General features: G+C 38.7%; 3 protein-coding genes and 1 pseudogene across 4 annotated transcripts; 2 read left to right on the top strand and 2 right to left on the bottom strand.

Moving 5' to 3' along the window:
- Positions 1–529: 529 nt before the first annotated feature.
- Positions 530–15,978, bottom strand: Dynlt2b (dynein light chain Tctex-type 2B). Its single transcript, XM_027935993.2, has 5 exons — positions 15,721–15,978; positions 12,116–12,249; positions 6,355–6,424; positions 2,824–2,887; positions 530–684 (listed from the first exon to the last, which is right to left on the bottom strand). Exons 1-5 carry the CDS (start codon positions 15,837–15,839, stop codon positions 637–639), a joined length of 435 nt encoding a protein of 144 aa, XP_027791794.2. The 5' UTR covers positions 15,840–15,978; the 3' UTR covers positions 530–636.
- Positions 8,696–9,858, top strand: LOC114093187 (large ribosomal subunit protein eL43-like). The gene is made up of 2 exons (XM_027935906.2): positions 8,696–8,718; positions 9,459–9,858. Exons 1-2 carry the CDS (start codon positions 8,696–8,698, stop codon positions 9,751–9,753), a joined length of 318 nt encoding a protein of 105 aa, XP_027791707.1. The 3' UTR covers positions 9,754–9,858.
- Positions 15,979–21,029: 5,051 nt separating the features above from the next.
- Positions 21,030–25,329, bottom strand: Tm4sf19 (transmembrane 4 L six family member 19). Of its 2 annotated transcripts, XM_027935904.1 has the most exons (4): positions 25,129–25,329; positions 23,927–24,004; positions 21,771–21,940; positions 21,030–21,210 (listed from the first exon to the last, which is right to left on the bottom strand). In XM_027935904.1, the coding sequence occupies exons 1-4, from the start codon at positions 25,327–25,329 to the stop codon at positions 21,030–21,032; spliced, it is 630 nt and encodes a 209-aa protein (XP_027791705.1). The 2 variants fall into 2 exon arrangements, with proteins under 2 accessions (XP_027791705.1, XP_027791706.1); XM_027935905.1 differs by lacking the exon at positions 23,927–24,004.
- Positions 25,330–26,839: 1,510 nt separating this feature from the next.
- On the top strand, positions 26,840–27,032 carry LOC114093222 (U6 snRNA-associated Sm-like protein LSm5 pseudogene; annotated as a pseudogene).
- The last annotated feature ends 772 nt before the right edge of the window (positions 27,033–27,804 follow it).

Genomic DNA, 27,804 nt, shown 5'->3' with positions numbered 1-27,804 from the left:
TGTGGCTCAGTGGTAGAGCACTTGCCTAAGTGTCAGGCACTGGGTTCTATTCTTAGCACCACATATAAATAAATGAATAAAATAAAAGTCCACAACATCTAAAAAAAAATTAAAAATATAGGGAAAGCTCAGTGCACAAATAAATTAATCTCTGTATTTTTATAGTAGTAAAAAAATAGAAATTAATAGTCGGTCACTACAAAAAATGGCAAAAAACAACAGTAGTATAACCTACTGGAATGAATGTAGCTATTATGCTTCTGAAAATCATAATGAAAATAAAATGACATAAAAACTATTCATTACATTATGAGAAGTTAAAAAAATCAGAGTGTAACATTTTATATCTGTTTTTTTAAAAAACCTGCAAATTAAAAAAAAAAAAAACACTGGTAGAAAATATAAAATATTTACAGTGGGTTATCTTTGAAAAACAAAAATGGGTTTTTTTTTTCATTGCTTTCCAAATGTAATAAGAACATTATACAAAATCAAAACATTAAAAATATAAAGCCTAAAATACAACAGATTAAGTTGACAAACTAACAGCTTATCTTTATTTTGTCAAGATACTTAACAGAATAAAAAAAATGTCAGATTTCTTCATGGTCATCTTTTGCCAGCTTTTTCAAAGATTCAATAGTAGAAACACCCAAATGCTGCTACAACACAGAATAAACTGTCCTAAAAAAGAAATCAGAAAACAGAGAAATTCAGAATGATAGTGCTAATAAGGAAATAAGGGCAGCACAGGCAATTGAAATTAACACATATCAGATCTCTGTCCATTTTCAGTCTCAATTCTTCCCTTCAATTAAAAAAATGGACTGGGTACAGTGGCACACACCTGTAATCCCAGCGGCTCAGGAGGCTGAGGAGGAGGATCATGAGTTCAAAGCCAGCCTCAGCAACTTAGTGAGGTCCTAAGCAACTCAGTGAGAACCCTGACTCTACATAAAATATAAAAATGGACTGGGGATGTGGCTCACTGATTAAGCCCCCCAGGTTCAATCCCCAGTACCCCCTCCCCCCCAAAAAAAAAGTTTCCAAGTTTCTAAAGTATACCTATAAAGTTTCTTGCCTCTGAGTAACTACAAAATTGCTTACTAAAAGGATATGATGGGAAAGAATTAGATTTGAATGAAGAATTAAATGTGAACTAATGAACTTTAGGTAATGATTAATTATTTTGCATAATGAATAATTATACCCAAAGTAAAATAATGTATGAAATGCTTTTAAGTTCTTGGAGCACATGTGTTACCTAACTCAAGAAACTATAGTATACTATCCCTGATAATAAGAATATCAGCACTTTAACATAAATTCTAGATAAGGAAATGGTCTCTGGGTGTTTCTCCTTAACTGATAAAAATTCACTTGTTTATCTTCTTAGAATGCTTTCCAAAGCCCAGTTCAACTCATTAAAACATTTTTTAGGTACTTATTACAGGAGTTCCTCCTGCCTTAGCAATGTCTGATCCACCAACTTCACTTGCAGCCTGGTAGTGATGGGAGAAAAATAATCTAAACTCAAGTACCTGGGTATTAAACAAAATCAAAATTCTTTTGAATATCTTCAAGCTGTATTCTACAACAGTGCTATCTGTGGTGAAGGACCTATTAATTTCCTGTCCCTCATGGACTGACATTTTTCTAAAAACCTGGTAATCAGCAGAAGCATGTAAGGAATTTTTTAAAAAATTCAGATTCACTGATCCATTGTCTGGCTTATTTGATCAGAATCCACTTGAGCAGGGCCCTGGCATCTATATTTTAAACTAGTTCCCCAAATTATTCTTAGGCAGTCACAGCCAGTCTTTAGGAACATCTACTTCCTGATAGTCTAAATATAGTCTCAGAAAAATCCAATGACTTACCTAAAGCTATACAATTGGAAAGTGACACAGTTGGAAATAAAACTCCTCACTCCTAATTTATTCAGTCCAGTTTCTGTTCTACTCTAACTCTGACTGATCCAATCCTCTGATGCTCCAATCCTGGGAGCATCAGAGGATTGGATCATTTCTGGAAGCAGGTGAAAAATAACAGCATATAATTAAACTGCACAAAACACTTATGCCAATAACTCACCAATGTTTAAAGAAACCTCTTTTTTAAGACTGCTCATTTTTTCTGTTTTAAGAAATAGTTTTAAGGGCTGGGGTTGTGGCTCAGTGTTACAGCTCTTGCCTAGCAAGTGTGAGGCACTGTGTTCAATTCTCAGCACCAAATAAAAATAAATAAATGAAATAAACGTATTGTTTCCACCCAAAACTAAAAAAAAAATAATAATAATGGTTTTAAGATAAACCAATTTTATAACTGAAAGAAAAATCATCTTTGCTTGTAGAATTCCCACCATTCAAATTTCTTTTTAGCTTAGCAAAGTGGACTTGTTCAAATAAACAAATATATAATTAAAATCTTTAGTTATCATTTATTACTTCAATAAGGATGGTCAGAATTGGGTTTCAGAATACAAGGGTGTATAAGTCAGGTAGCTAAAAATAATATAATTTTTACCTACCTATTCCCCCCACCTGTCTTTTCCATGTTGGGGATTGAATCCAGGGCCTCACATAAGCACTGCACAAGCAGCTGTCATTGAGCTGTATACATATAAGTCTCCTTGCCTATAAGCAGCATGATAGGTTTCTACTTTACTAAAACAAAAACTAACAATAAAATCATCTCATCTAAAAGAAGTTTAAGACAAATGTCTAAAATTAAAATGTTCTCTGATCCTAATGAATGTAATTAATTTGATTTGGAATGCCCAACTGATCCTGGAAAGGAAAAGAGGTTTCCAAATAGACTTACATTCATGAAAACATCGTAAGTGTAGTTGTCAGTGTCAGCATCCCAGAAACATCGAGCAGCCATACTAAAAAAATCAAAGAACAAAAAATTATCAACACTATAACAAGGATCTGAACTACACCTATTTGCCAAAAGCAAAAGCTTTCTTTCATACTCTTTTTTTTTTTTTTTAATTGTGCTGAGGATTGAACCCAGGGTCTCACACATGCTAGACATGAGCTCTACCACTAAGCTTACATCCCCAGCCCTTCACACATTGTTCTGAATCAGGGCTTCCCAACCTTTTCACAGGTTAGTGCACAAAGAAAATTGTATTTGTACAGCAATGTATGCTGCATACCTTGAAGAGACATGATTCATAGGTGAGGCTGCTTGCAGCTATGGCTGACCAGCCCAGGGGCTTTAGCAACTGACTGCCTGACAATTGCAGGGGTTGATATCTTGAAGTCTTTGGTACTCTGGGTGGGGCTCTGCTATTGATTACATCAACTAAAATACTTGTGTGTAACTTTTAATGGTCTTAATTCCTGCACGTATGGGAGAAGGAGGTCTGTGAAGGGCCCAACAGATTAGTTAGCTCAACCTGATGATTTTATAGAGTTCCATAAAAGAAAGAGGCAAACTGAAATAGAATTCAGTCTTCCAGGGGCTGGGGATGTGGCGGTAGCGCGCTCGCCTGGCATGCGTGCAGCCCAGGTTCGATCCTCAGCACCATATACAAAGATGTTGTGTCCGCCGAAAACTAAAAAATAAAATATTAAAAATTCTCTCTCTCTCTCTTTCTTAAAAAAAAAAATTCAGTCTTCCAACTAAATCTAGTATTATCTCTACAGAATGCTATGCTTCCTCTAAATTATCAAATTGGCCATTTTATCCCCCTCCCCCAAATTCTTAGATAAGAAAAAAATGTTAGTCAAAATAAAAATCAATGGTTCACATTGGTAATCCCAGCAGCTCAGGAGGCTAAGGCAAGAGGATTGTGAGTTCAAAGCCAGCCTCAACAAAAGAGAGACGCTAAGCAACTCAGTGAGACCCTGTCTCTAAATAAAATACAAAATAGGGCTGGGGATGTGGCTCAGTGGTCAAGTGCCCCTGAGTTCAATCCCTGGAAAAAAAATGTAAACAAATGCCCATTAGGACCGGATTGGTAAATGAAATGATGGTATTTCCTGGCAATGAAATTCTGTGTAGTCTCTAAAGAGATGTTCTGCAAAAAATATTCACAATATAATGATATGTGAAAAAAGTAATTACAGATGTTTTACATTTTTATGAAATGTATGAATTTGATTCATCATCATTAACATTTACTAAGTGCTTACTTTGTGCCAGTCACTATACTCACTAATCTTAGTGCTTTCAGGCATTTGCGAGGCAGTTACTGGGGACTAACTCCCCTGTCAAGGGAAGGAATCAGAAGATCGAGCTCTATTAATAACACTGACACTAGCCAGATATATATTTTGGGGCAAATTGTGCTGAAGTGGCATCCATAAAATAAGGTCACTAGTATTTACAGTACCTTCCAGATCTAATATTCTATGGTAAAAATTCTCGGTGATAATATCTATAAGATATTTTTTATTTTGTTTTTTTAGAAAGAGAGAGAGAGAATTTTTTTTAATATTTATTTTTTAGTTTTCGGCGGACATAACATCTTTGTTTGTATGTGGTGCTGAGGATTGAACCCCGACCGCACGCATGCCAGGCAAGCGTGCTACCGCTTGAGCCACATCCCTAGCCCTATAAGATATTTTTAAAATATTTTTTTAGTTGTAGATGGACACACAATATCTTGATTTATTTTTATGTGGTGCTGAGGATCAAACCCAGTGCCTCACACATGTGAGGCAAGCACTTTTACCACTGAGTACAACCCCGGCCCACAAGTATTTTTTAATTCATTTAATTCCAATACCTTCTTACAAAATATGTAATAATGTACTTTCTTAGAAAATCCTGCATTTGACACTATTTATAAAGGAAGATGGAGGATTAATACTTAAGCATAGGAAAATACATGCAACAGATTTTGGAATTAATAATACAGAAATGAGAGTTTGAGATCATGAAAATGCATGAGCTCGGAAAGACTGTGGAACCAACCTAGATGCCCTTCAACAGATGAATGGATAAAAAAAAATGTGGCATTTATACACAATGGAGTATTACTCTGCATTAAAAAATGACAAAATCATAGAATTTACAGGGAAATGGATGGCATTAGAGCAGATTATGCTAAGTGAAGCTAGCCAATCCCTAAAAAACAAATGCCAAATGTCTTCTTTGATATAAGGAGAGTAACTAAGAACAGAGTAGGGTCGAAGAGCATGAGAAGAAGATTAACATTAAACAGGGATGAGAGGTGGGAGGGAAAGGGAGAGAGAAGGGAAATTGCATGGAAATGGAAGGAGACCCTCAGAGTTATACAAAAGTACATACAAGAGGAAGTGAGGGGAAAGGGAAAAATAATACAAGGGGGACAAATGAATGTCAGTAGAGGGGGCAGAGAGAGAAGAGGGGAGGGGAGGGGAGGGGAGGGGGGATAGTAGAGGATAGGAAAGGCAGCAGAACACAACAGACACTAGTATGGCAATATGTAAATCAATGGATGTGTAACTGATGTGATTCTGCAATCTGTATATGGGGTAAAAATGGGAGCTCATAACCCACTTGAATCAAAGTGTGAAATATGATATATCAAGAACTATGTAATGTTTTAAACAACCAACAATAAAAAATTAAAAAAAAAAAAAAGAAAATGCATGAGCTCACTATAAAAGCACCAAGAATATAAGGCCAAGAACTGAACCTTGGGGCTGGGGATGTGGCTCAAGCGGTAGGGCGCTCGCCTGGCATGCTTGCAGCCCGGGTTCGATCCTCAGCACCACATACAAACAAACATGTTGTGTCTGCTGAAAACTAAAAAATAAATAAATAAATATTAAAATTCTCTCTCTGTCCCTCTCTCTCTTAAAAAAAAAAAAAAAAAGAACTGAACCTTGTAGAGAGCTCGCAACTGGGATATAAGGGAGAAAGGAGCCAGTGAAGAAAAGAAAATATGCAGTCAGAGAAACAAGTTAGATAACTGACACCAGGGCCAAAAAAAAAAATGGAGTGACTTTTAAGAAACAGAAGCCAAGGCCAAGAACAAGAGCTAGTAGATTGGCTAATAAGGAGATCATCTCAATTAAATATTTATGAAAGTAAAAATGTCAAAATGTTGGCAATGAGGAATATGGTAGGAAATATGTATCCATAATCCCATGTTGTATATGGAAGCATGTATACATAAACCCTAAAAGATTTACTAGCCTATAGCTACTATGAAGAATGAGTTACCCTATGGAGCTCATCTAGACTGGACCTTACTCTCTAGTTCCAGGACCTCTTTAGTTCACAGATGCATTTTGTTACACTGCCCTTTCTTCTCATTCTTGCAAAGATACAATCTAACTGAATTTTCAAGAGGAAGAATACCTCATAAGAAACAGAAGAATAAAAACAAGAAGGAAAAAATCAACTACTCACAATACTCCTTCACCTCTTTGTTCTCCAATCACTACTTGTACCACCATTTTATATCGGTCAAATCCCATTTCTAAAAAGAAAAAATAAGAAAGTTATCTATAAGCAAATCTGTGGAAAATTACTTATTTAAGGCAAATTTGTCCAGAATGGACCTAAATGTTCAGTTCACAAGTACTTAATGAGTATAATGTAAAGCTTGTGAGTCAGAGGGACCTGAAGATAGATCTTAACTATAAAATTAACCAAGACCATAACCTTAGAGAATTTATGTAATTTTTCAGTTTAAGTTCCTCTCATCTGTTAAGTGGGAATAATATTACCTCCCTCCAGGATACCTATAAAGTTAGGTGAGATAAGGTATAAAAATACATAAAGCATCTAGAATAGTATTAGCACATAATGGTCTCTCAATAAAGCTTAGCTTCCTTTTTTTACCCTACTCTAAGTCAGGTACTAAGCTAGGCCTTCAAGTTACAGAGATAAATAAAATACTTTACTAATAATAGTAAAGAACTTGAAGGCAGACAGAAAAATAACATGAAAATACAATATGCCATTAACTTCAGGAGTAGCAGGTATAAGGTACATAAAGAGCACGCAGCTGGGAAGAGATAACCGGAAAAGACTTCATGGGCAGTGTGATAATAAATGAGATGAGTCTTGAAGGATGAGTGAGAATTGACCAAGTCAACAATCTTTCTCCACTTTTTGAAGAGGGAATAGCTTATGCAAAGGCATGAGAAGCCAGGTTCTCTAGCAAACTGTAAGCTGTTCAGTAAGGTAGGAAAGAAAAGCAATAAGAAGATTTGGGGTATATTGGAGTGACCAGCACAACCCTCAACTTCCTGCCCCATCAACTGTACTGCTAAAGAAATAAAACCCTGAAAATTCTCACTAATGCCAAATCTGGACAGAAGAAAACTGAAGGGCACCTATATCTTCCTACTCTTCTGAGCAGGGGATAGAAGAATTTTTTAAAAAGAAGAAGAAAGAAAAGAAAAGAAGGGAGGGAAATGGGCAACAAACAGGCCAACTCTCTTTGGTGAAAATAAAGTCTCCAGGATTATATATTAAGTTGGGCAAACAACCTGAATACAAATAACCTCCTATTTCAGAATATTAAACAAAAATCTTAGAATATAAAGCCCAAGTTTTTTGTTTGTTTTATGTTGTTTTTGTTTTTCATACTAGGAATTGAACCCAGGGGCACTCTACCTCTGAGCTACATTTCCCAGCCCTTTGAATTTTTTTATTTTGAGACAGTGTCTTCCTAAGTTGCCCAGGCTAGCCTTGAACTTTCAATCCTCCTGCCTCAGCCTCCTGAGTCTCTAGGATTACAGATACGCACCACCACTCCTGGCAGGCCAAGTTGTTCTTTAAAAATGTTGCACATTCAGATGAGCTTTCTCCTTTCTCTACTGAATTCCTTATGCTATAGAAATATGGCTAGGATATCAAATCACAGTTCTAAGAGAAAAATAAAATATTCTCATATGCTAGAAAGAGAACTTGAAAAAAAACACCCACACCATATCTGAGCAATTATGATATATAGGCAGAACAAAAAAAGAAACTGAATAGCAATATGTAATGACACAATGGTAAAAACAAAAGAATAACACACTGTGAAAGACACTGTATAAGAGGTTAAAAAATTCAACCTAGTAGATAATATAAATAAGAAAGAAGAGAAATTCCTCATAATTGATTTACATAAAACAATGCAAGTTTACACATTCAATGAAATAAGAACTCAATCACATTATAAAACAATGAAAAGAGATGAAAGGGAACATAACATCCTAGGAAAGAAACAATTCTTATACAACCAATATTCAAATAATGTCTTTGTAGAACTAATAAATTCAAAGTAGCAAAAGAGCCAGGCACAGTGGGGCATGCCTGTAATCCCAGAGATTTGGGAGGTTGATGCAGGAAGATTGTAAATTCAATGCCAGCATCAGCAACTTTGCAAGGCCTTTAGCAATTTAGTAAGACTTTCTCAAAAAATACTGGTGCAATGGCACTTGCCTGTAATCCCAGCAGCCTGGAGGCTGAGACAGAAAGACCACAAGTTCAAATCCAGCCACAGCAACATAGTGAGGGCCTCAGCAACTTAGCGAGGTCTGTCTCGAAAAATAAAAAGGGCTGGGGATGTGGCTCAGTGATCAAGAACCCCTGGATTTGATCTCTAGTATCAAAAACAACAACAAGTCAAAATGGAAATAAAGACACAAATGAAAACTAAATTACTGCCTTAACATAATCACAAGTAAAAATGACAGTGAAAAAGGAAGAAATTATGCCAGAGGAATAAAGCTAATAGACATGGAAAGCAAAGATGAGTCAATATAAGAACACTTGGTATCCTGAACAAGAGAATATAAATAATGGAACATAAAATGTATTCAGAGATAAAAGAAAATTCTTCCAATATGGAAAAAATGAAATCTGCCAACTACCAACCCAGACCCTAGAGCCTAAAAACTAAGGATAGGCATCTTTAAGCAGACAACATCAAATTGGCTTCAGATTTATCCACAGACAATTAACCCTTATGTTTAATTGTCCCAGATGTGGAACACCTATAAAAACTTACAGTAGGGCTGGGGACATAGCTCAGTTGGTAGAGTGCTTGCCTCGCATGCACGAGGCCCTGGGTTCAATCCTCAGCACAACATAAAAACAAACAAACAACAGCAAAAAAAAAAAAAAAAAAAAAAAAAACTTATAGTATGTAATATACAATATAATTATATAATATATAGTATAATTAATGAGAACATAATTATGCTATAATTATAACATTAATATAATAATATATATAAGCTTCAGATTATGATTTCTAACCTACTTTAATACACCTGTGCCAATTTTGCTGAAATATTCACAGAATTGAAAACTTGGAACATAATGGGTTAACATTCATTGCCAGAAGGCAATGAAGAAAAGTACACTAGAGTCAAGAAAATAAATTATTACCCCCAAAATATTCATACAGGCTACAGAGTAACTTGGTAGAGTACTTGCCTAGCATGCTTAAGGCCCTTGGTTCAATCCCCAGCATTGCAAAATTAATAAATAAATCCGCTCTTCAGTCTCAGGCCTAAGTCATGGCAACAGGCTAAACACACTAAGAAAGTCAAAATCGTCAGTAAATATGGGACCCGCTACGGTGCCTCCCTCTGGAAAATGGTGAAGAAAACTGAAATCAACCAGCACGCCAAGTACACATGTTCCTTCTGTGGCAAAACCAAGATGAAGAGACAGGCTATGGGGATCTGGCACTGTGGTTCCTGCATGAAAACAGTGGCTGGTGGTGCCTGGACCTACAACACCACTTCTGCCGTCACAGTCAAGTCTGCAATCAGAAGGCTGAAGAAATTGAAAGACCAGTAGAAAGTTCTACCATATAGCAAAATTGTGGTTTGTTTTTAATTGTATTAACTGGATGTTCTGATGTGAATTGCATTAATATTGCCCTTTCAAAAGATTTATAAATTGAGGGCTGGGGATGTGGCTCAAGCGGTAGCGCGCTTGCCTGGCATGCATGCGGCCTGGGTACGATCCTCAGCATCACATACAAACAAAGATGTTGTGTCCTCCGAGAACTAAAAAATAAATATTAAACTTCTCTCTCTCTCTCAAAAAAAAAAAAAGATTTGTAAATTGAAGCTCTTCTAATTTGAATTGGAAAATTTTGCTGAGATGCATTATTGTAATTCAGGTCTTTTTTCTTCAATAGTCAGATGATAATGGCATGAAACCTTATGGCTTAGGTATATACTTAACTTTTTTTTTTCTTAAATCACTGTTCAACTACTCAGAGATACATTGACACTGTACAAAATTTGTTTCAAAGGTAAAATGTGCTAAAATATACAAAGGATATATAAACAAATAAATAAACAAACAAATAAATAAATAAATAAATCCTACAAAGCATATTCTAGTTTAAAGACAAAAGGCAGATATCTCAAACATAAAAAAGTACAAGAAATATACAGCATTTATGAGACCTTCTTGAAAAAAAAAACTGACAAAATCTCATCAGGTAAATTTGAACCAAAATAAAGAACCTGGCAATGAAAGTATGAAAAAAGGACTAAATAGTGAACAATCATTCCATATAAATATAGAATCAATACTATACGACTATGGGAAATAGGTCTTCAGTATCCCTGTTACTAAAGGATCTATATGTATATACCCAGAAAAGAGGTTGCTATGATGTTTGCCTAAGTGTAGGTGGTGACACTTGGGTATTTCCCCCCTCCCACTTTCTCTCTCCCCAGATTGTGGATAAACCCAACATATGCTAAGCATATGCTCTACACCAGCCCCGCACCATGGGGTGATTTTTCTTTTATTTACTATTCTATAGTGTTTAAATTTTTATAATGAGCATATATCTTGTTTTTACTATAATTTTAACTGAATTTTCATTAAAAAGTCAGAAAACAAAAATGCTAATATATTAATAGTAGTGAATTCTGAGTGAAAGAAATATATAGGATTACTATTTTCTTCTTTGTGCTTTTCTATATATTTGGGGCAAGGAATACTGGGAATTAAACCCAGGGCCTTCCACAGGCTAGGGAAGCATTCTACCACTGAAAACTGTATTACCTGCCCTTTTAATTTTTTATTTTGACATAGGATCTCACACAGTTGCGTAGGGCTGGCCTCAAACTTGTGATCCTCCTGCCTCAACCTTGCTAGCAGCTGGGATTACAGGCATGTGCCACCATACCTGGCTATATTTTTTCATTTCTAAAAGTTAAAACAAACCCAGGAAAAGAAGAAAATACACCAAAATAGTAAATGAGAATTACTTTTGGATAATAAAATTTCATGTAATTTTCTAAAACTTTAAGTATACTTTTCTGTATGGTCCAGAATTGTTATAATGAACATAAATTACTTTTACAAAGACATCCCTTCCCTCCAAAAAACAGTATCTTTTAAAAAGAGCAGATAGATATTGTGAATTGTGCTGCTATAAACATTAAGGTGGCTCTGTCCCTGTAATATGCTGTTTTTAAGTTTGTGATGGACATTATTAACTAAAGTACATGTATGAAGACACAATTGGTGTGAATATACTTTGTATACAACGGGAGATGTAAAAAATTGTGCTCTATATGTGTAATAAGAATTGTAATGCATTCCACTGTCATATATAAATAAAAAAATTAATTTAAAAAAGAGCATCTAGAAATAAAGAACTTTTTAGATGATATAGCATTAATAGTAACAGCATAATAATGTTTTTGTTAACATTATGAACAAAAGAAAGACAAAGAGGACAAGGTGGGAAAAGGACAAAATACACTCTGCAGATGTAGGGTTTGGCAGGAGTGGAAGGTTGAGTAATATAAGTGGTAAAGGATTCAGCTGAAGAAATGGACTGAGGACAGCCTGGGAGGGTACTGAATGCCAGACTAAGAAATTGATAGCTTAATGGGGGAAAAAAAAAAACAACAGGAATTATGGGAGAAAGTCACCCTTAATTCCTGGCCTTTTTGAATTCTTAAATTTCTAGGACAGTGGTTCCCTACAATGTTTTATTTCACATCTCTACTCTTTCCCACCATCTGCAAAAGTCACCAAATAATTATAGAAGACTAGATACTGAAGAAAAAATTGTCTTTAATAGAATCCACAGCTTATATCCCTTGTTTAAAGATGGGAAAGAAAACAAATGGGTAAAACTGAGTGCTTGAAGATAATACGTCATTTCCAGTTATTATACTCTTACCTTTTAATTTATCTTTAATATTTTCTGATAAATGTTTTGTGAGCTGAGGCATTTCTTCTGGAATATATTCAGCATTTGCCAGTTCCTCCTTGAGCACAGTGCGGATACAGTCTTTAACCACAGAGGGTCTGAACCTAAATGAAAAATTTGAGAACATCTAATAGGTAACTCCAAAATCCCAACTTGCCTTCACACTTCAACTTCCCCAGGTTGTTTTTTTCTTTTTGTCCTGCTTTCTCATATTTTTTTCATTACAAAAGTAATAGAAACAAATTAATATAACAAGCCATATCCCAAATTTCTCTCTATAGCCTAGACTATCCCTGAACCTCAGATCAACAAATATTCCAATGTCTAATAAGCAATTTTTTTTTCCGGTGATGCTGGATATTGAACCCAGGGCCTGGTGCATGCGAAGCAAGCACTCTACCAACTGAGCTATATTCCCAGCCCAGAAATTCAAATTAAATTCATTCAGTATTGAGTTTCTCCTCTCCATAGACTATGTCTCTTATGGTTTTTCCCATCTCAGTCAATCGGAACTCTATTCTTCCAGTCTTGTTGGTGAGAAAATCTTACCTATTCTACCTTCAAAATAATCTAAAATTCAATCATTCTTACCACCCCATCACCACCATCTTGTTCCAAACTACTATTTCCATTATCTTTTGCCTGGATAATTCACTCAGTAAAGGCCAGTGTCTTCACTCTAACCTATAAGGTATCATGTGATCTACCACAACAAATTTTCTGACTTTGTTTTCTAGTACTTTTTGCATACTTCTGTACTCAGGCCACACTGGCCTTCCTTATGTTCTTTTTTTTTTTTTAACATTTAAAAAATTATTTAGTTGTAGATCAACACAATACATTTATTTATTTTTATGTGGTGCTGAGGATCAAACCCAGTGTCTCACATGTACTAGGCAAGTGCTCTACCACTGAGCCACAGTCCCCACCCCCTTCCCTACGTTCTTTTAACCACACCAGGCATACAAAGCTTTGTGCCTCTATAATTGCCATTATCTCTGCCCAAAGTTTAATTCCTCCCTATACAAGCATATCTAGCTCCCATACTTCTTTTTATTTTTAGTTGTATATGGACAAAAATAACTTTATTTTATTTATATGCGGTGCTGAGAATCAAACCCAGGGCCTCACACATGCTAGGCAAGGCTCTACTACTGAGCCACAACCCCAGCCTTCCGTCACTTCCTTTTTTTTTTTTTTCTCCCTCCCTTATTTCTTACAAGTCTTTATTCAAAAGTCACCCTTCCTAGCTACACTCAACAAACTTCAAAGCACCCTCTGTCCCTTCCTGGCATTTGTTACGGTTACCCTCTGATATATTATATACTTTACTTTTGTATTTCTTATTTATTGTCCTTCAATTCCGCTAGACATAAGATCCATGAGAGTAGAGATTATTTGTCTGTTTTGTTCAGTTATACTCCCTTTTCCTGTAACAATGCCCAGCACATAATAGATACTAAATAAATGGGAGGGGGTTGGTTTTTGTTGTTGTTGTTTTGTTTCTTTTATTTGTTTATTTTGGGTATGGGATTGAACTCAGGGACACTAGACCACAGAGCCACATCCCCAGCCCTATTTTGTATTTTATTTAGAGACAGGGTCTCACTGAGTTGCTTAGCATTTCACTTTTGCTGAGGCTGGCTTTGAACTCAAGATCCTCCTGCCATAGTCTTCTGAGCCACTGGGATTACAGGCCTGCACACTGTGCACTGCTGATTTTGTTTGTTTTGTTTGGTACTGGAGATTTGAACCCAAAGGTGCTCTACCACTGAGCTATATCCCCTCCCCTTTTTAAATTTTTTATTTTTAGACAGGGTCTTAATTAAGTTGCTGAGGCTGGCATTGAACTTGTGATTCTAAAGTTTGTCTCAGATTCCCAAATCACTGGGATTACAGTCATGTACCACCACACCTGGCTTAAATGGATAGTTTTTGAAAAAAAGATTATTGGATAAATGAAGACAGGGAAAAGAAAAAAAGAAAAAAGGCCTCCTTTAATTTCACCAGCCTAATAATACTATTAGCAAGTTGCTTGAGTTTATTATATATTAAAACACTAGGTCCTTTCTAGAACTGTATATTCCATCAGTTTATCTATCAAGTGCCAAGTTATCAAAATGTTTAAAGTTTTCAGCTTATTATAAGGTTTAATATTCAGTAGCACTAGTGTCCCCTCATTACTTTTTAATATATTTCCTTTGCTTTCTTGCCTTCTCATTTGCACAGAATCATCATCAAATTTCCAAGATTTGGGGGCTAGAAGTGTTGCTCAGAGGTAGAATGCCTGCTAAGCATGAAGGAGGACAGGGCTTCAGTCCCCAGTGAACATGTGTACACACACACAAGATTTGCTCTGTCCAAAATGTGGTTGTCTTCTTAACAAACACACTGTATTTGGCTCCTCCCTTCAGCTTTTTTTTTTTTTTTTTTTTTTTTTTTTTGTGGTGCTGGGGATTAAACCCAGGGCCTTGTGCATGCACTCTACCAAGTGAGCTATATCCCCAGCAGGCTTTTTTAATTCTTGATAAAATGTTAAGGTTTTCTTCAGACAAGTCACACATAAACTCATAGGATTATTCCTACATAATACATATTTTTTATTAATCCTGTTCTGCACTGTTTTACAACCAACAGAAACCCCTCTTAATGCCATTCTATGCATGTAGAATACTAGAATAACTGAAAACACTGTCCATTTTACCCAATAAAAAATTACTACATAAATTTTGAAAAAAAAATTTAGTTGTCAATGGACCTTTATTTTATTTATTTATATGTGGTGCTGAGAATCGAATCCAGTGCCTCACACGTGCTGGGCAAGCACTCTACCACTGAGGTACAAACCCAGCCCCTACATGAATTTTTTTCAATCACATGTAACCAAAGTTCCTGGTTTCCAACACTACATTCGCTAAGAATGAAATTTGGCAATATGGTTTCCAACAACAGAAAAAGGGCTTGGGAAATTGTTTAAAAATATGTTTCTCGTGAAGATGATAGAAATTAGTGATTAGCCATGGATCCTGCAGACTTAGCTGACTGCCCTCTTCCGGCAAGCTAATACTGTCTAAGAGCATCTGGACAGTACATAGGAAGGACTTTGTACACCGATCGGGTGCCAGGAGTAAGTGCATTCTGGCACAGGTGTGCACACGGGAACCCTCAAAACACCAATAAACCGCGTTCCTCGTAAGCCGCTGGTGTTTTGCCTCTCTTGGTCCATCTCCTTTTCCCTTGCGTGTGCCCTGGATCCCCTAGGTGTCAACCATTCCGGCTGCGCCAGCCTAACTGTTTGCAGGAGACCTAACTCTGCAAAGGTGGAGCCAGTCCTCTGCTGTCCCCTGCAGCCAGAGAAGAGTTGGAACGCCGGAACAGCAGCGTCCCCGCGACCCACAGCTCCTCCCCGCCCCTCCCGTCCTCTCCGGCCCCCACCCTGCCCCTCCCTTCCCAACCCTGTGGGCCCGGGTCTCGGCCCCCGCGCCCCTTTCCGGCCGTTAGGCTCCCAGACGACCTCTGCTTGGCGGACCCAGCCCTCTCGAGGTCGCCCCTGCCACATCCCATCCGCTACCCGCCTTTGCTGGAAAATGGGCCTCAGAATGTAGGAGTTCTCCGCCTCCCCTGAGTTCTTCTCAGTGTCAAGCAATCCGTCGCCCACGGGCCGAGAAAGGGACGGGTGGGCAGATGTGGTCATGATAAGGGATTCTCGGCCCGGGCGTAAGTCACTACCAGGCCCAGATCGCTTGCTGCTGCCGGGTGGGGCCGAAGGACGGTCGCCAGGACTACAGGGTTGCTCCAGGTCCCCACGTGACCAGGCCGCTAGCTCCAGCCCAGCGGCTGGTCCTTCACTGCGCCTGCGCACCCGCTGCAGCCAGGAACTGGCGGAGCGTCTCTGTCCGGCGCTTTAACGTGCCCAGTCGTTTACCAACAAAGACACAATCTTAGGAAATACACAGGGAACCTGACGTTCATAGAGGTTAGGAATCATAACCAAGGATACTCAGCTAGGAGAGCAGCCAGGCTCTGATTAGAATCAAGAGTCGTCAGGAGCTGGGCGCTGAGGCAGGATGATGGCGAGTTCAAAACCAGCCTCAGCAACTTAAAGAGACCTTGTCTCAAAATGAAAAATAAAAAGGGCTGGAGATGTGGCTCGTTAAGCACCCCTGGGTTCAATCCCTGGTGCAAAAAAAAAAAAAAAGTCTTCAAACCGCAGTCTTTGGACAAAACCCATCCTTCCTCCCATCCTTCCTTCTGTTTTTGTTCTTATGAGCTAAGAACAGGAATTATATATGTAGAGATTTTTAATCATATATGTAGAGAGTCATGAAAAATATAGGGATTTAAAACGTCAGTACCCATAAAGTTTTATTGGAATGCGTTTACATCTTGTCTATTGCTACTTTTGTCCCATAAAGGCAGAATTGAGTAGTGCATCAAAGACCATATTGCCTTCAAAACCTAAAATATTATCTTGCCCCTTATAGAAAAAGTGCAAAGCACCACTCGAAACCATAATCACCAGCCTGCAGTTCTTAGCCAGCTTGCATTTCTTACCTACGATACTGCGAAAGTCAGAAAAGAGCAGATTTTAGGATGTATTTCTTACCATTTTTTTTTTTCATTCTTTGCTTTTAAGCACCAGTTTTTATTCCTGTTTTAGAATGCTGTAGGTCTTGGCCTCTGCCCATTATCAATCCAGACTTCCTTTGGTAACCTTTAACCTTGACTATGTTAACAAGTTCCAAAACTTGCTTCTATACAATGCAAAAAGGGTAGGGCCAAATAAAACTGTCTTTGCAAATTCCAGTACAGACAACTAATTTTACTATTCCAGGATTTGGTTTACAAAGTGCCTTATTGAAATTGTTGCTTAGATTGGTCTCCCTGATTCCAATAAACTCTCACCAACTTCACCTTCCCATTCCACCCTTTACACTATCTCAGAGTGTCACTGCTTGGCTTGAAATTGTTTGATGGCTTTTAATGGCTATCTCCCGTGCATATATACTTCTTTGCTTGGACATAAGACCCTTCATGATCTGACTGGTTTATTGAGCCTTCCTTCTGCTGACCAATGTCAACACTGCTCTAATCCATGATTGTAGTTCCCCAGGAAGCTTGCTGTGCCTCATCCATTGCCGGGAGCAATGGACTAAGCTAATTATTACTAAAACAAAGTGTCATTTTCTATAACTACACTACATTAATGCCATCTAATCTTCAGACTCACTGAAGGATCTCCAGTTGTCCCAGTTGTTTCTGTAGAATTCAGTTCATGAGCATGTGTTACATGGAGTTGTCTTATTTTTTTATTCTTTGAACCACATCACTGGGCATTATGTCTATGAGAAATGCCCTTTGATCTCCAAATACCTGAGTCCAGACAGAGAGCTGAGAACACCTATTCCAAAGATGAGTCTACTTTCTCTGAGCAAGAATATGAACAAGGAAACATCCTCTCCATTCCAGGATGATATTCATAAAGGCATATGCAAGGTAAGAGACAGATTTTCATCTTAAAATGTTTACTTAGTGCCTGATGAATAGATCTGTATCAGCCCCTCTACCTAACACCCTGGTTAGACATCAAGCCAGGATGTAGCTCTGTTTGTGAAAGAGGGGAAAAAAAGATGCTGCAGTCATATTCGAATGATGAGGTGGTCCTGGGTTGTGTATACAAGGAAGGGGATGCAGACCTTCTGGAATCCCACAGAGGACAGCCAACAGCCAGGTGTGAAGGGGCAGTTGGCCCATGGTAGAATGAAGGCAGAACTCCTCTCATTTCTTCATTTCCTCTCCAAGACTCCTCTCCCCCACCCCCACCCCCACCCCATTCCAGGGCCCTGAATTGAACTGTGAAAAGAGAACGTAAGTGAACTATCAGGGCCACACAGTGGGATTGCACTTCAGAATTGCAGAAGTAGGTGTTGGAGTTGTAGCTCAGTGGTAGAGTACTTGCCTAGCGTGAGAGACACTGGATTTGATCCTCAGCACTGAGGATTTGATCCTCAGCACCACATAAAAATAAATAAATAAAATAAAGGTATTGTGTCCATCTACAACTGAAAAAAAGAAAAAAAAAAAAAAGAATCACAGAAGTATCCATTAGCTCCACCTCCTCCAAATTCCCATCTTTGATCTTGATCTCAGAAGCTCTGGGAGTGTCAGCACCCAGATGTAGGAAGATCCACCCTGCGTATGCACAACTGAAGAAGAGGATGATTGGCTCAGCCAAGGCAGAGGTTGAAGACATTGTCCTTTGAAGCTCTATCAGGTTGTACAAATAACATCAGTCTGAAGTTCCTGAAAGGATGCAGGCAAGAAGGAATCAACCATCCACTGTGAATTGTGTTGATGTTAAGGTCTCTCACCTTGGGGCCCTGCTGAGCCACCCAAGTAGGGCTAAGACAGGATGGGAATTATGAATCTGATGTGGCTGTGAGGATGCATGCATCTCTGTGTGTGTGCTTAATATGTCTAAAATTCAATATATATATATATATATATATATATATATATATATATATATATATATATTTTTTTTTTTTTTTTTCAGTACTGAGAATTGAACCCAGGACTTTGTACATACTAAGCACATACTCTACCCCCATCACCAGCCCTTAATCATCTTTAAAATCTCCATTAATTGGGGCTGGGGTTGTGGCTCAGCAGTAAAGTGCTTGCCTAGGACGTGTGAGGCCCTGGGTTCAATCATCAGCACCAAATATAAATAAATAAAATAAAGGTATTTTTTAAAAAATCTCCATTAATTGTATGAAGGTATTAGTACACAATGGATCAGGCACATTCCAGCCACAACCCTGAAACTAAATCAGCCAACAGAGAAATGTGAGACTAACACAGCAGGACTCCTTGGATGTCATATGGGATATGATGTGGTGTCTGGTTCTCAGGACTCTCTGCCTGCTCAAGAGCAGTGCCTCCTTTTGTCCTTGACAATTCTGTCTGTCCATCTTTACCATCCAAGGCAGGCCTCCCGTCCCCACCCAGAGAGGAGAGGGTAAAAGGGTGTTTTGAGGGATCTGACTCCTACAAGCTCTGCTAGTTTGACTGTTGCATAACAGGACCATGCTCCTGAGCCCTGGGAACAGAGGAACCACTGAGTTCTGGAGGCCTCTGGTGCTTCCATCTCTCTTCATTGACCTGGGACAATGTGGGAATGGAGCAGGATCAATCCTAAAGTGGGAGAGCAGGAGGTCCTGTGACTTCTAGTTTCTCATAAAAGCAACTATAATCTCACAGTTCTCACCACACCAGCCTTGGTCTCCCCTGCCTGCCTCTGAGCAAGTCATTCCCTCTGCTGAGGCAACCCTCCCTCCCCTTTTTACTGGGCCAACTTGAAAGAATCATCTCAGATTCAACCAAGGCCTTCCTTGATCTCTCCCTGAAGTTCCTACCCATCTCTCTTGCATCCTGAGTTGAACTCTGATGTAGTCTTTGCCATATAATGTTCAAATTATTGATAAACTTTTTTCCCTAACCTGATCATGAGCTCTTCAGGAGCAGGGCAGGGTCCAAGGGCAAGGACCATACCTTGGTCACCTTTAGATCAGATTTGTACCATGTGTGGCAGTGCCAAGCACATAGTGGGTACTCAATATATACTCTCTGTAGAACTCTACTCAACACTATAATGAAAAGAAGTCTGCTAGTGCCGCCATAACCTCAGCACCATAGAGTGGGTGGCTTAAATGACAGAAATGTCTCTTCTGAAAGTTCTGAAGCCTAGAAGTTTCAAGATCTAGATGATAGCAGATTTGATTTCTATGAAGGCCTCTCTCTCTCTGGATTGCAGATGAATGCCTTCTTGCTGTCCTATATGGCTTTTTTCTCTTTTTTATTTTTTATTTTTTTAGTTATACATGGACACAATATCTTTATTTTGTTTATTTATTTTCATGTGGTGCTAAGGATCAAGCCCAGTGCCTCACATGTGTGAGGCAAGCACTCTGCCACTGAGCCACAACCCCAGCCCCTCATATGGCCTTTTTCTTTGTGTTCACACAAAGAGAGAGAGAAAGAGATCTCTTCCTCTTATAAGGACACCAGTCCTCTTGGAACAGGGTCCCACTTTTTTGGGGGGTGAGTACTGGGGCTTGACTCAGGGGCACTCAACCACTGAGCCAGTCCCCAGCCCTATTTTTGTATTTTATTTGGAGACAGGATCTCACTGAGTTGCTTAGTGCCTCACTTTTTGCTGAGGTTGGCTTTGAACTCAAGATTCTCCTGCCTCAGCCTCCTGAGCCAAGCAGCTGGGATTACAGGTGGGTGCCACCACTCCCTGCTATAGTTCTACTTTTATGATGATTTAACCTTAATTATCATGTCAAAAGCCCATCTCCAATGTAGTCACTTTGGGGATAAAGACTTCAACTTAGGAATTTGGGGGAAATAATTCAGTCAATAACAACTGATGAACTTGAGTTTAGAAAATAAAAGGTCAGGTGCTGACTGCACCTTAACCTAACTTGTGTGCTTTTGGGTAAATAAGTTTGTTATTCTCTGGGAGCCTTGACTACTCTATCTGTAACATGTGGCCAAATTTTATGGGGTTGTTGAGAGGCTGAAATTATATCATGCTGGAGGCATTTTATGGTCAATATAACATCACAACATATACATTATATGTTTCTATCCAACAGTAATGACTTAATTATTCCTTCCTTTACGGTATCATCTTAAAGTATACTATGGGATTTTAAATGCATTATATCATTCTTCCTATATGCAAGGATTATTGTTGTTATCATTATTACAGGAATACTTAAAAGGGAAGTTTGTTTATAATTCATACCTACTACTCTCAGAAAGGAGTCAGGGCAGCTTATGATAAAATCACCAGTGCATGAAAGAGTGTTACCTGTCACTTCTCACACAGGCTGCAAAACAGGCCAAGGAAGCTGTTGATGAAATGAATGACCACCAGGAGAAGCTGGAAGAGGCTGATGCACAGAAGTGTGGAGAAGAAGGACACGTGCCAAATGACAGCTTTAGAGGGCTCCCGACAGACAGAGTTCCAGAGAGAATGGTCATATAAATAATTCCTACCCAAAAAATAAAAATAAAGGGGTCAGGAGTAGGGGAATAAGTATATCCAAAAAAGCAATCACAATAGAAATCTGAGGCCTTGCCTGGCTCAGGTCACAGAACTGGATTTGCTAAGGTGACTTTTACTACTGCACTTAAATTTCTGAGTATCAGAGTAAGGAGATGCTAGAATGTGTGAACAAAATGAGGTTTTGTTTGTTTGTTTACCAGGGATTGAACCGAGGGGTACTTAGTCACTGAGCCACATTCGCAGCCCTTTTTTATATTTTATTTAAAGACAAGGTCTTGCTGAGTTGCTTAGGGCCCCGCTAAATTTCTGAGGCTAGCTTTTAACTTGTGATCCTCCTGCCTCAGCCTCTCAAGCTGCTGTGATTACAGGCATGCACCACTATGCCCAGTCAAAACTGAATTTGTAACTATAGTCCATTCCATCTCTGTGTTATTCTCCCTCCCTCCCTCTCTCCCACCCCCACCTCTCTCTATCTATCTATCTATCTATCTATCTATCTATCTATCTATCTCTCGGAAAAGACTTCAAATCCACAACTCTATTTACCTGTTATGCATGTCTTTGAATGGGTAGCCATATTTCCAAGCTTGTGTCTGATTGAAGAATGAGACGTCAAACATGCAAAAAGGACCATCTTTCAGGGCTACTCCAGAAGTGATAAAGCAAATCAAGGCTCCAAGCAAAGCCAGGCCACTTGAAAACAGAGCAGTGAGCAACTGTAGAGGGAGGAAGCAAATAGAGTTGACACAGCAGCATGGCTAGGTGGTTTTAGGGGTGAACTGGACAAGTCTAACTTATCTGGTGTTTGGTCTTTCTCCCATCCTATCACAGGGGGATAATTCTACCCATGACACTTCCTTTAGAAGCATGACCAAGATGAGGTGGATGGTGAGGGGTCCCTGGGTAGAGCCAGGAAGAGAGAGGGGAGAAAGGCCCAAAAAAGAAAAACATAGTCACTTGGATTTGGGTCTCCCTGACTCCACTGGCTATTTGGAGCCTTTCGTATTGGCATAAAAACCTTTGTACACAGAACTGGGTATGGAGGCACCTGCCTAAAATCCCAGCTACTCAGGAGGCTGAGGGCAGGAGAATTGAAAGTTTCAGGTTAGCCTCAGCAAATTAGTGAGACCCTGTCTCAAAATTTAAAAATAAAAAGGCTGAGGATGTAGCTCAGTGATAGAGAGCCCCTGGATTCAGTTCTCAGTACTGAACATTTTGTACACAGACTATAGTCATTTGGCCTCTGGGTTAAAGGGGCAGACTGGTCATTGCATGCCCACTTCTTGTAACAGTGGTCTACTTTATGCTTTGAATAAAACAGTGGTCCACTTTATGCTGATCTGCCACTGCAACTTATTTTTAAAGCAAACATGTTTTTTTCTCTTCCTCTCTCACTTCTTCTCCCTAATCTCTCTCCCTTTCTCATCTCAGGGGAAACAGGATTATATTTCTTCCCCATCCTAGAAAGAGATATCTGTCCTTGAGTCCTCACCTATCATAGGAATATAAGTAATCCAGACTTTGGGAATGTCATCAGCAGATCTCAGAAATGACTACCTCCCAAATTAACAAGTGAATTACAACTCCAACAGAGAACATGTAGAATGTGGTCTTCGAATCACCTCTTCAAAAGCCATTCCCCCCGCCAATTCCTGCTGATGGGCAGAATCACAGCCTCTGGACAGGAGTTCCCTGTGTTTCTCCTGTGCTAAAAGAGCAATAAGACTTCTTTTTCCTTTTTCTCAAAACCATGTCCTTATTATTGGATTGGCATCAGAGACAAGGACTGAGCTTTCCGTAACAGTACTTACAAACTCAGGATGAATTAGTCTGATGTAAACAGTGGGCAAGTTTTCTCAAAGTGTGGTCTCTGAATTTGTTTGCAATCAAAATCTGGGGATGGGGGTTCAGTAGTCTGTGTTTTAACAGGCCCAGCAGAAGGTTTTTCTTTCTTTTTTTTTTTTCCCCCAGTGCTGGGGATGGAAGCAAGGGCCTCCTGCATGCCAGGCAAGCACTCTACCACTGAGCTACATCCCCAGGTCCCCAGCAGAGAATTTTGATGTAAATTCAAGGTTAAGAACTACTTGCCTATCGCAAAGCCAGATATGACCGAGAACATGATGAATAAAATGCCTAGGTCTTTATATTTATTTCTTTAACATATAACTGAATCAGTGGGATCCCAATATGTAGACTGCAGGTATCAAGAGCAGGGTGCAAGATTATAGGCCTCTGTATTAGAACCTAGTGATTTGATAATCTCTGGACAACCTTCCAGTTCTAAGAAAATAACACATAGTTAGATGAGATGTACACCTACCACTGTAGCACTCAAGTGTTCTACCACTAAGCTACATCCCCATCCCTCTAAGAAAATATTAATTAAGATAGCCAGGAAACTTTCTGTCAAAGACACATGATTACAATGTATAGAACTCATGTCCATATTGTTCAATAAGCTAAAGAAAATTACAGTTTTTCACATTGCTACCTACATTTGTGGTTCATTAAGCACTTACGACTCAATTTTACAGATGAGGACCTGGGGCTGGAAGGGTCAGACAACTGTACCCAAGAGCTTAGAATTATGAAGAACCTGATTTAAAGCTTCAAGACTGAAATTGCCCCTTGACTACTCTGCTTCCAGAGTAAGAGAATGTGGGAACATTCCAGGTATCAGAAGAATGAAATCCAATGCTTACACTTAGACAGGGTACACTTTTACTGAAACAGCAATATCTCCATCCCATCACAGAGATGAGGGTAGCTGCAGTGAGTACCTGGAGAGAGGAAAAGAATGTTAAGAAGAGACTGGGTAATTTACATCTCTGCTTCGAGCTGCTGCCTACAGCCATTGAAATTGACCATACAATTGAGGGCTGGCCACTTCACAACAACTCAATTGTCCTATTGGCTGATTGTCCAGACCAGTTTGGGATGACTGTCCTGATCTTATGTTATGTGAATACTAATGTTCACAACAGCTTGCCTGGATCCAAGCTAAAATCCAGCAACCCTTAACAAGTCCTCGCATCCCTTGTAGTGTCTATGGGCCCCGAGACCAGCTTTTTGAAACAAGTTTGTTGTACTTTTTTTCCCCAAGAATCAAAACATTCCTCCCCCTCTAAGATAGAGACCACACATAGGGAAAAAGGGCTAACAAACACCTGGGCCTTAACTCATGGCCTGACAGCCATTAAAAGATAGTACAAGTTTTTCCCTCTGCTCTCCCACATTTATCCCCCACCAAAAAACAAAACAACAACAACAAAACAATCTTATCAGCTTCAGAGACCAAGTACATCATTAGGGCCAGGAAGCTCTTGCCATGACTCCCCAAGGACAAACGACATAAAGGATAAAAACTGTTGTGAAGCCACCAGAACAAATTCCCAGGGCCCTTAACTTGTAACTGGCCATGATTTGTGTTCTCTTCTATTTTCCACCAATGTGTTCTCTGAACAGCTATTTCAGTTCATCCTTATCACAAGACAGAATGGGATACAGAATGTGGCATCCTCAGAATCATAGTGCCCACATAGGAAAATAAAAATGCACCTTTGAAATGTACTTAAAGACAATGAAGTTTCCTAAACCTTCTCTCCCCCCTTGCAAACAGCCCTTTCACCTGAATAAAACTCTTTCCCTTTGTTCTGAGGCCAGCCTGACACTCTACTGTAGGGGCTGTCTCCCTTCTCTTAAGAGAAGCCCTAATTGGAAAAAGAGAGAGAGAGAGAGAGAGAGAGAGAGAGAGAGAGAGAGAGAGAGAGAAGCCCTAATAAAAGCTTTGAATATATGTTATCTCACTGACTTGTGTTCCTGTGTTTGTCATCACCACCACCTTCCAGTTCCACCCCTGGGGGATGTTTAGGGAATTCACACTCAGGGAACCGCACACACTTACCATGAGACCTCCTCCCCAAAGCCCAGAGCCCAGCATGGCATGCCTGCCAATGAGACCCCTCAGCAGATAGGTCACATCCCAATTAGGAAAGAGGAGTGCCACATTGGCCCCAGCAGCAAACAGGGCTGCAGTCCCCAGGCTCAGCCCCAGGATGCGGGAACAGGTTCTCGAGCATGCCATCGTGCAGGAAGGGGACAGCATCCTGGAACTGATGGAAAGAGAATCACAATGGAGCACAAGTTAGAGGAACCCTCAGAGAATGTAGTGAGGCGAAGAAAATAGAGTGCCAGGGTCAGTCAAGGAGAGATGAGAAATTTCCTTAAACACTCTCTCCTTTATAATTCTTTCCTAATGAATAGGATTTAATTGCTCCATTTTCTGCCAACTCCTACTTACACACAGACACACATTCCACGTTCCATCATATTTTGTTTGCTTTGCCTGTATCACACCCAGTGATTATTTCTACTTGGTAAAGAAAAATGCATTTTTAAAAGTGTCACCATACCTTGTCTTAGTACTTGTTTTTTTTTTTTTTTGTACTGGGGATTGAACCCAGAGACATTTTACCACTAGGCCACATCCCCAGCCTTTTTAAAATTTTTTATTATATTTATAATCCTTCTTAGACTCCCAAGTTGCTAGGATTACAGGCATGTGCCACCACACCCAGCTTGTCTTAGCACTTTTGTTCAATATTGTAGAAGAAATCCAATCTAGTACAATAAGAAAATAATAGAAGCAAAATCTGTACCAATAGGATGGGGCCGGGTTTGTAGCTCAGTGGTAGAGTGCTTGCCTACCATACATGAGGCATTGGGTTCAATCCTCAGCACCACATAAATGTAAAATAAAGATATCGTGTCCTATTTTAAAACTAAAAAATAAATATTTAAAAAATATTCACCAATAGGAAAGAAAGAAATAGCATTGCCATTATTCACAAATAATATGATCACACATACAGAAAAATCCCAAGCAAGCTACCAAAAACTAGTTCCTAGAACCAATGGGGAATTTATCAAGGTCATAAAATAAAAGATTAATATTCTATTGTATTTCTATACACAAGCAAGGACATATTGAAATTTAAAAAGTTATAATAACAATAGCATTAAACATAAGTACTTTATAAGTTTAACAAAATATCTGCAAGATACATATACTCAGAATTGCCAAGAAAAATTAAGGAATACCTAAATAAATGGAGGAATATACCATGTTCATGGATTCAAAGACTCAATATCATTGACAAGTTAATTTTCACTAAATTGATGCTTAGATTCAAACAGGCAAAATCCTAGTAGAATTTTGTTATAGAAATTGACAAGCTATAACTGGGTTTGTAGCTCAGTGGTTGAGTGCTTGCCTCACATGTGTGAGGCACTGGATTTGAACCTCAGCACCACATAAAATAAATAAATACATAAAACAAAGATATTTTTTAAAAATAACAAAAGAAATCGACAAGCTAAACCCAAATTAGATAACAATACAAAGGACTTAGGTTAACTGATACAATTTTTAAAAAGAACAAATTTGGAGAACTCATACAATGTGATTTCAAGACTTAGCATGCGATTTCAAGACTTAACATGGCATGGCCAATTATGGCTTAGCAAAGCCAGTTAATACTATTACTAGCCTGTGACAGTGGCTTCCCCTAGAGCTTGTAGACAAGGGTATTATAGGATCAGAAATTAACATTGTAATGAAGAATGATAAGAAATTGTTGTTATGTTCTTAGATTTGATGACTTTGTCAATATGGTGCTGGAAAATATCACTGAGTTTGAAATCACACCAGAAGGAAGAAGGATAACTAAACCAGATCAGATTTTGCTAAATGTAACAATGCTCATTCCTGGAGGAAAAGGACCTGAAGTAACAAACACATTTTCTTGACTTATGCTAGATTTTATTTTGTTTTAGAATGGCAACAAAACAGAATTTAAAATTTTTTTAAAATCTTTTAAATTTTAGTTTCTCTAAAGCTAAGTTTCCCATTAAAGGGATATAATTTTTAAATTATATATACCACTTTTTAAATTAAATCATGATTGCCTTGGGAAAAGAAAAAGGAGTGTTTGTTTGTTTGGTATTGGGGACTGACCCAAGGGTGCTTTGCCACTGAGCTACATCGCAAGCTTTTTTTATTTTTTATTTTAGGACAGGGTCTCACTAAGTTGCTTAGGACCTCACTAAATTGCTGAGGCTGGCCTCCAATTTGCAATCCTTCTGCCTCAGCTTGCCAAGCCACTGGGATAATAGGTGTGCATCACTACATCTGGGAGGAGTTCATTTTTTGAAAACCAAAAACTTAAGGTGGTTTTTGTTAACTGTTAGGAAAAAAAATAGACTTATTATAAAGCTATAATAATTAAAATAGTAAATTCATGACATAAAGAAAGGTATATAGATTACTGGGACAGACTAAAGAGTTCAGAACTAGACCTCCACGGTATTATAAATGATTTTTTGAAAGGATGATAAAACAGTGGGAAAAGGATAGTCTCTTCAACAAATGGTGCTGGATCAATACATAAACAAACAAAAAAATCCTGTATCTAAGATATTTAGATAAGGGATGTGGCTCAGTGGTTAAGCGTCCCTGGGTTCAATCCTGGGTACCTTCCTCTCATCTCTTCCCCCCACCCCACCCCACCCCACCCCCCCA

This window comes from Marmota flaviventris, chromosome 8 (assembly GCF_047511675.1).
Source record: "Marmota flaviventris isolate mMarFla1 chromosome 8, mMarFla1.hap1, whole genome shotgun sequence".
NCBI classification, from domain to species: domain Eukaryota; kingdom Metazoa; phylum Chordata; class Mammalia; order Rodentia; family Sciuridae; genus Marmota; species Marmota flaviventris.
This window is presented reverse-complemented; position numbering and strand designations above follow the sequence as displayed.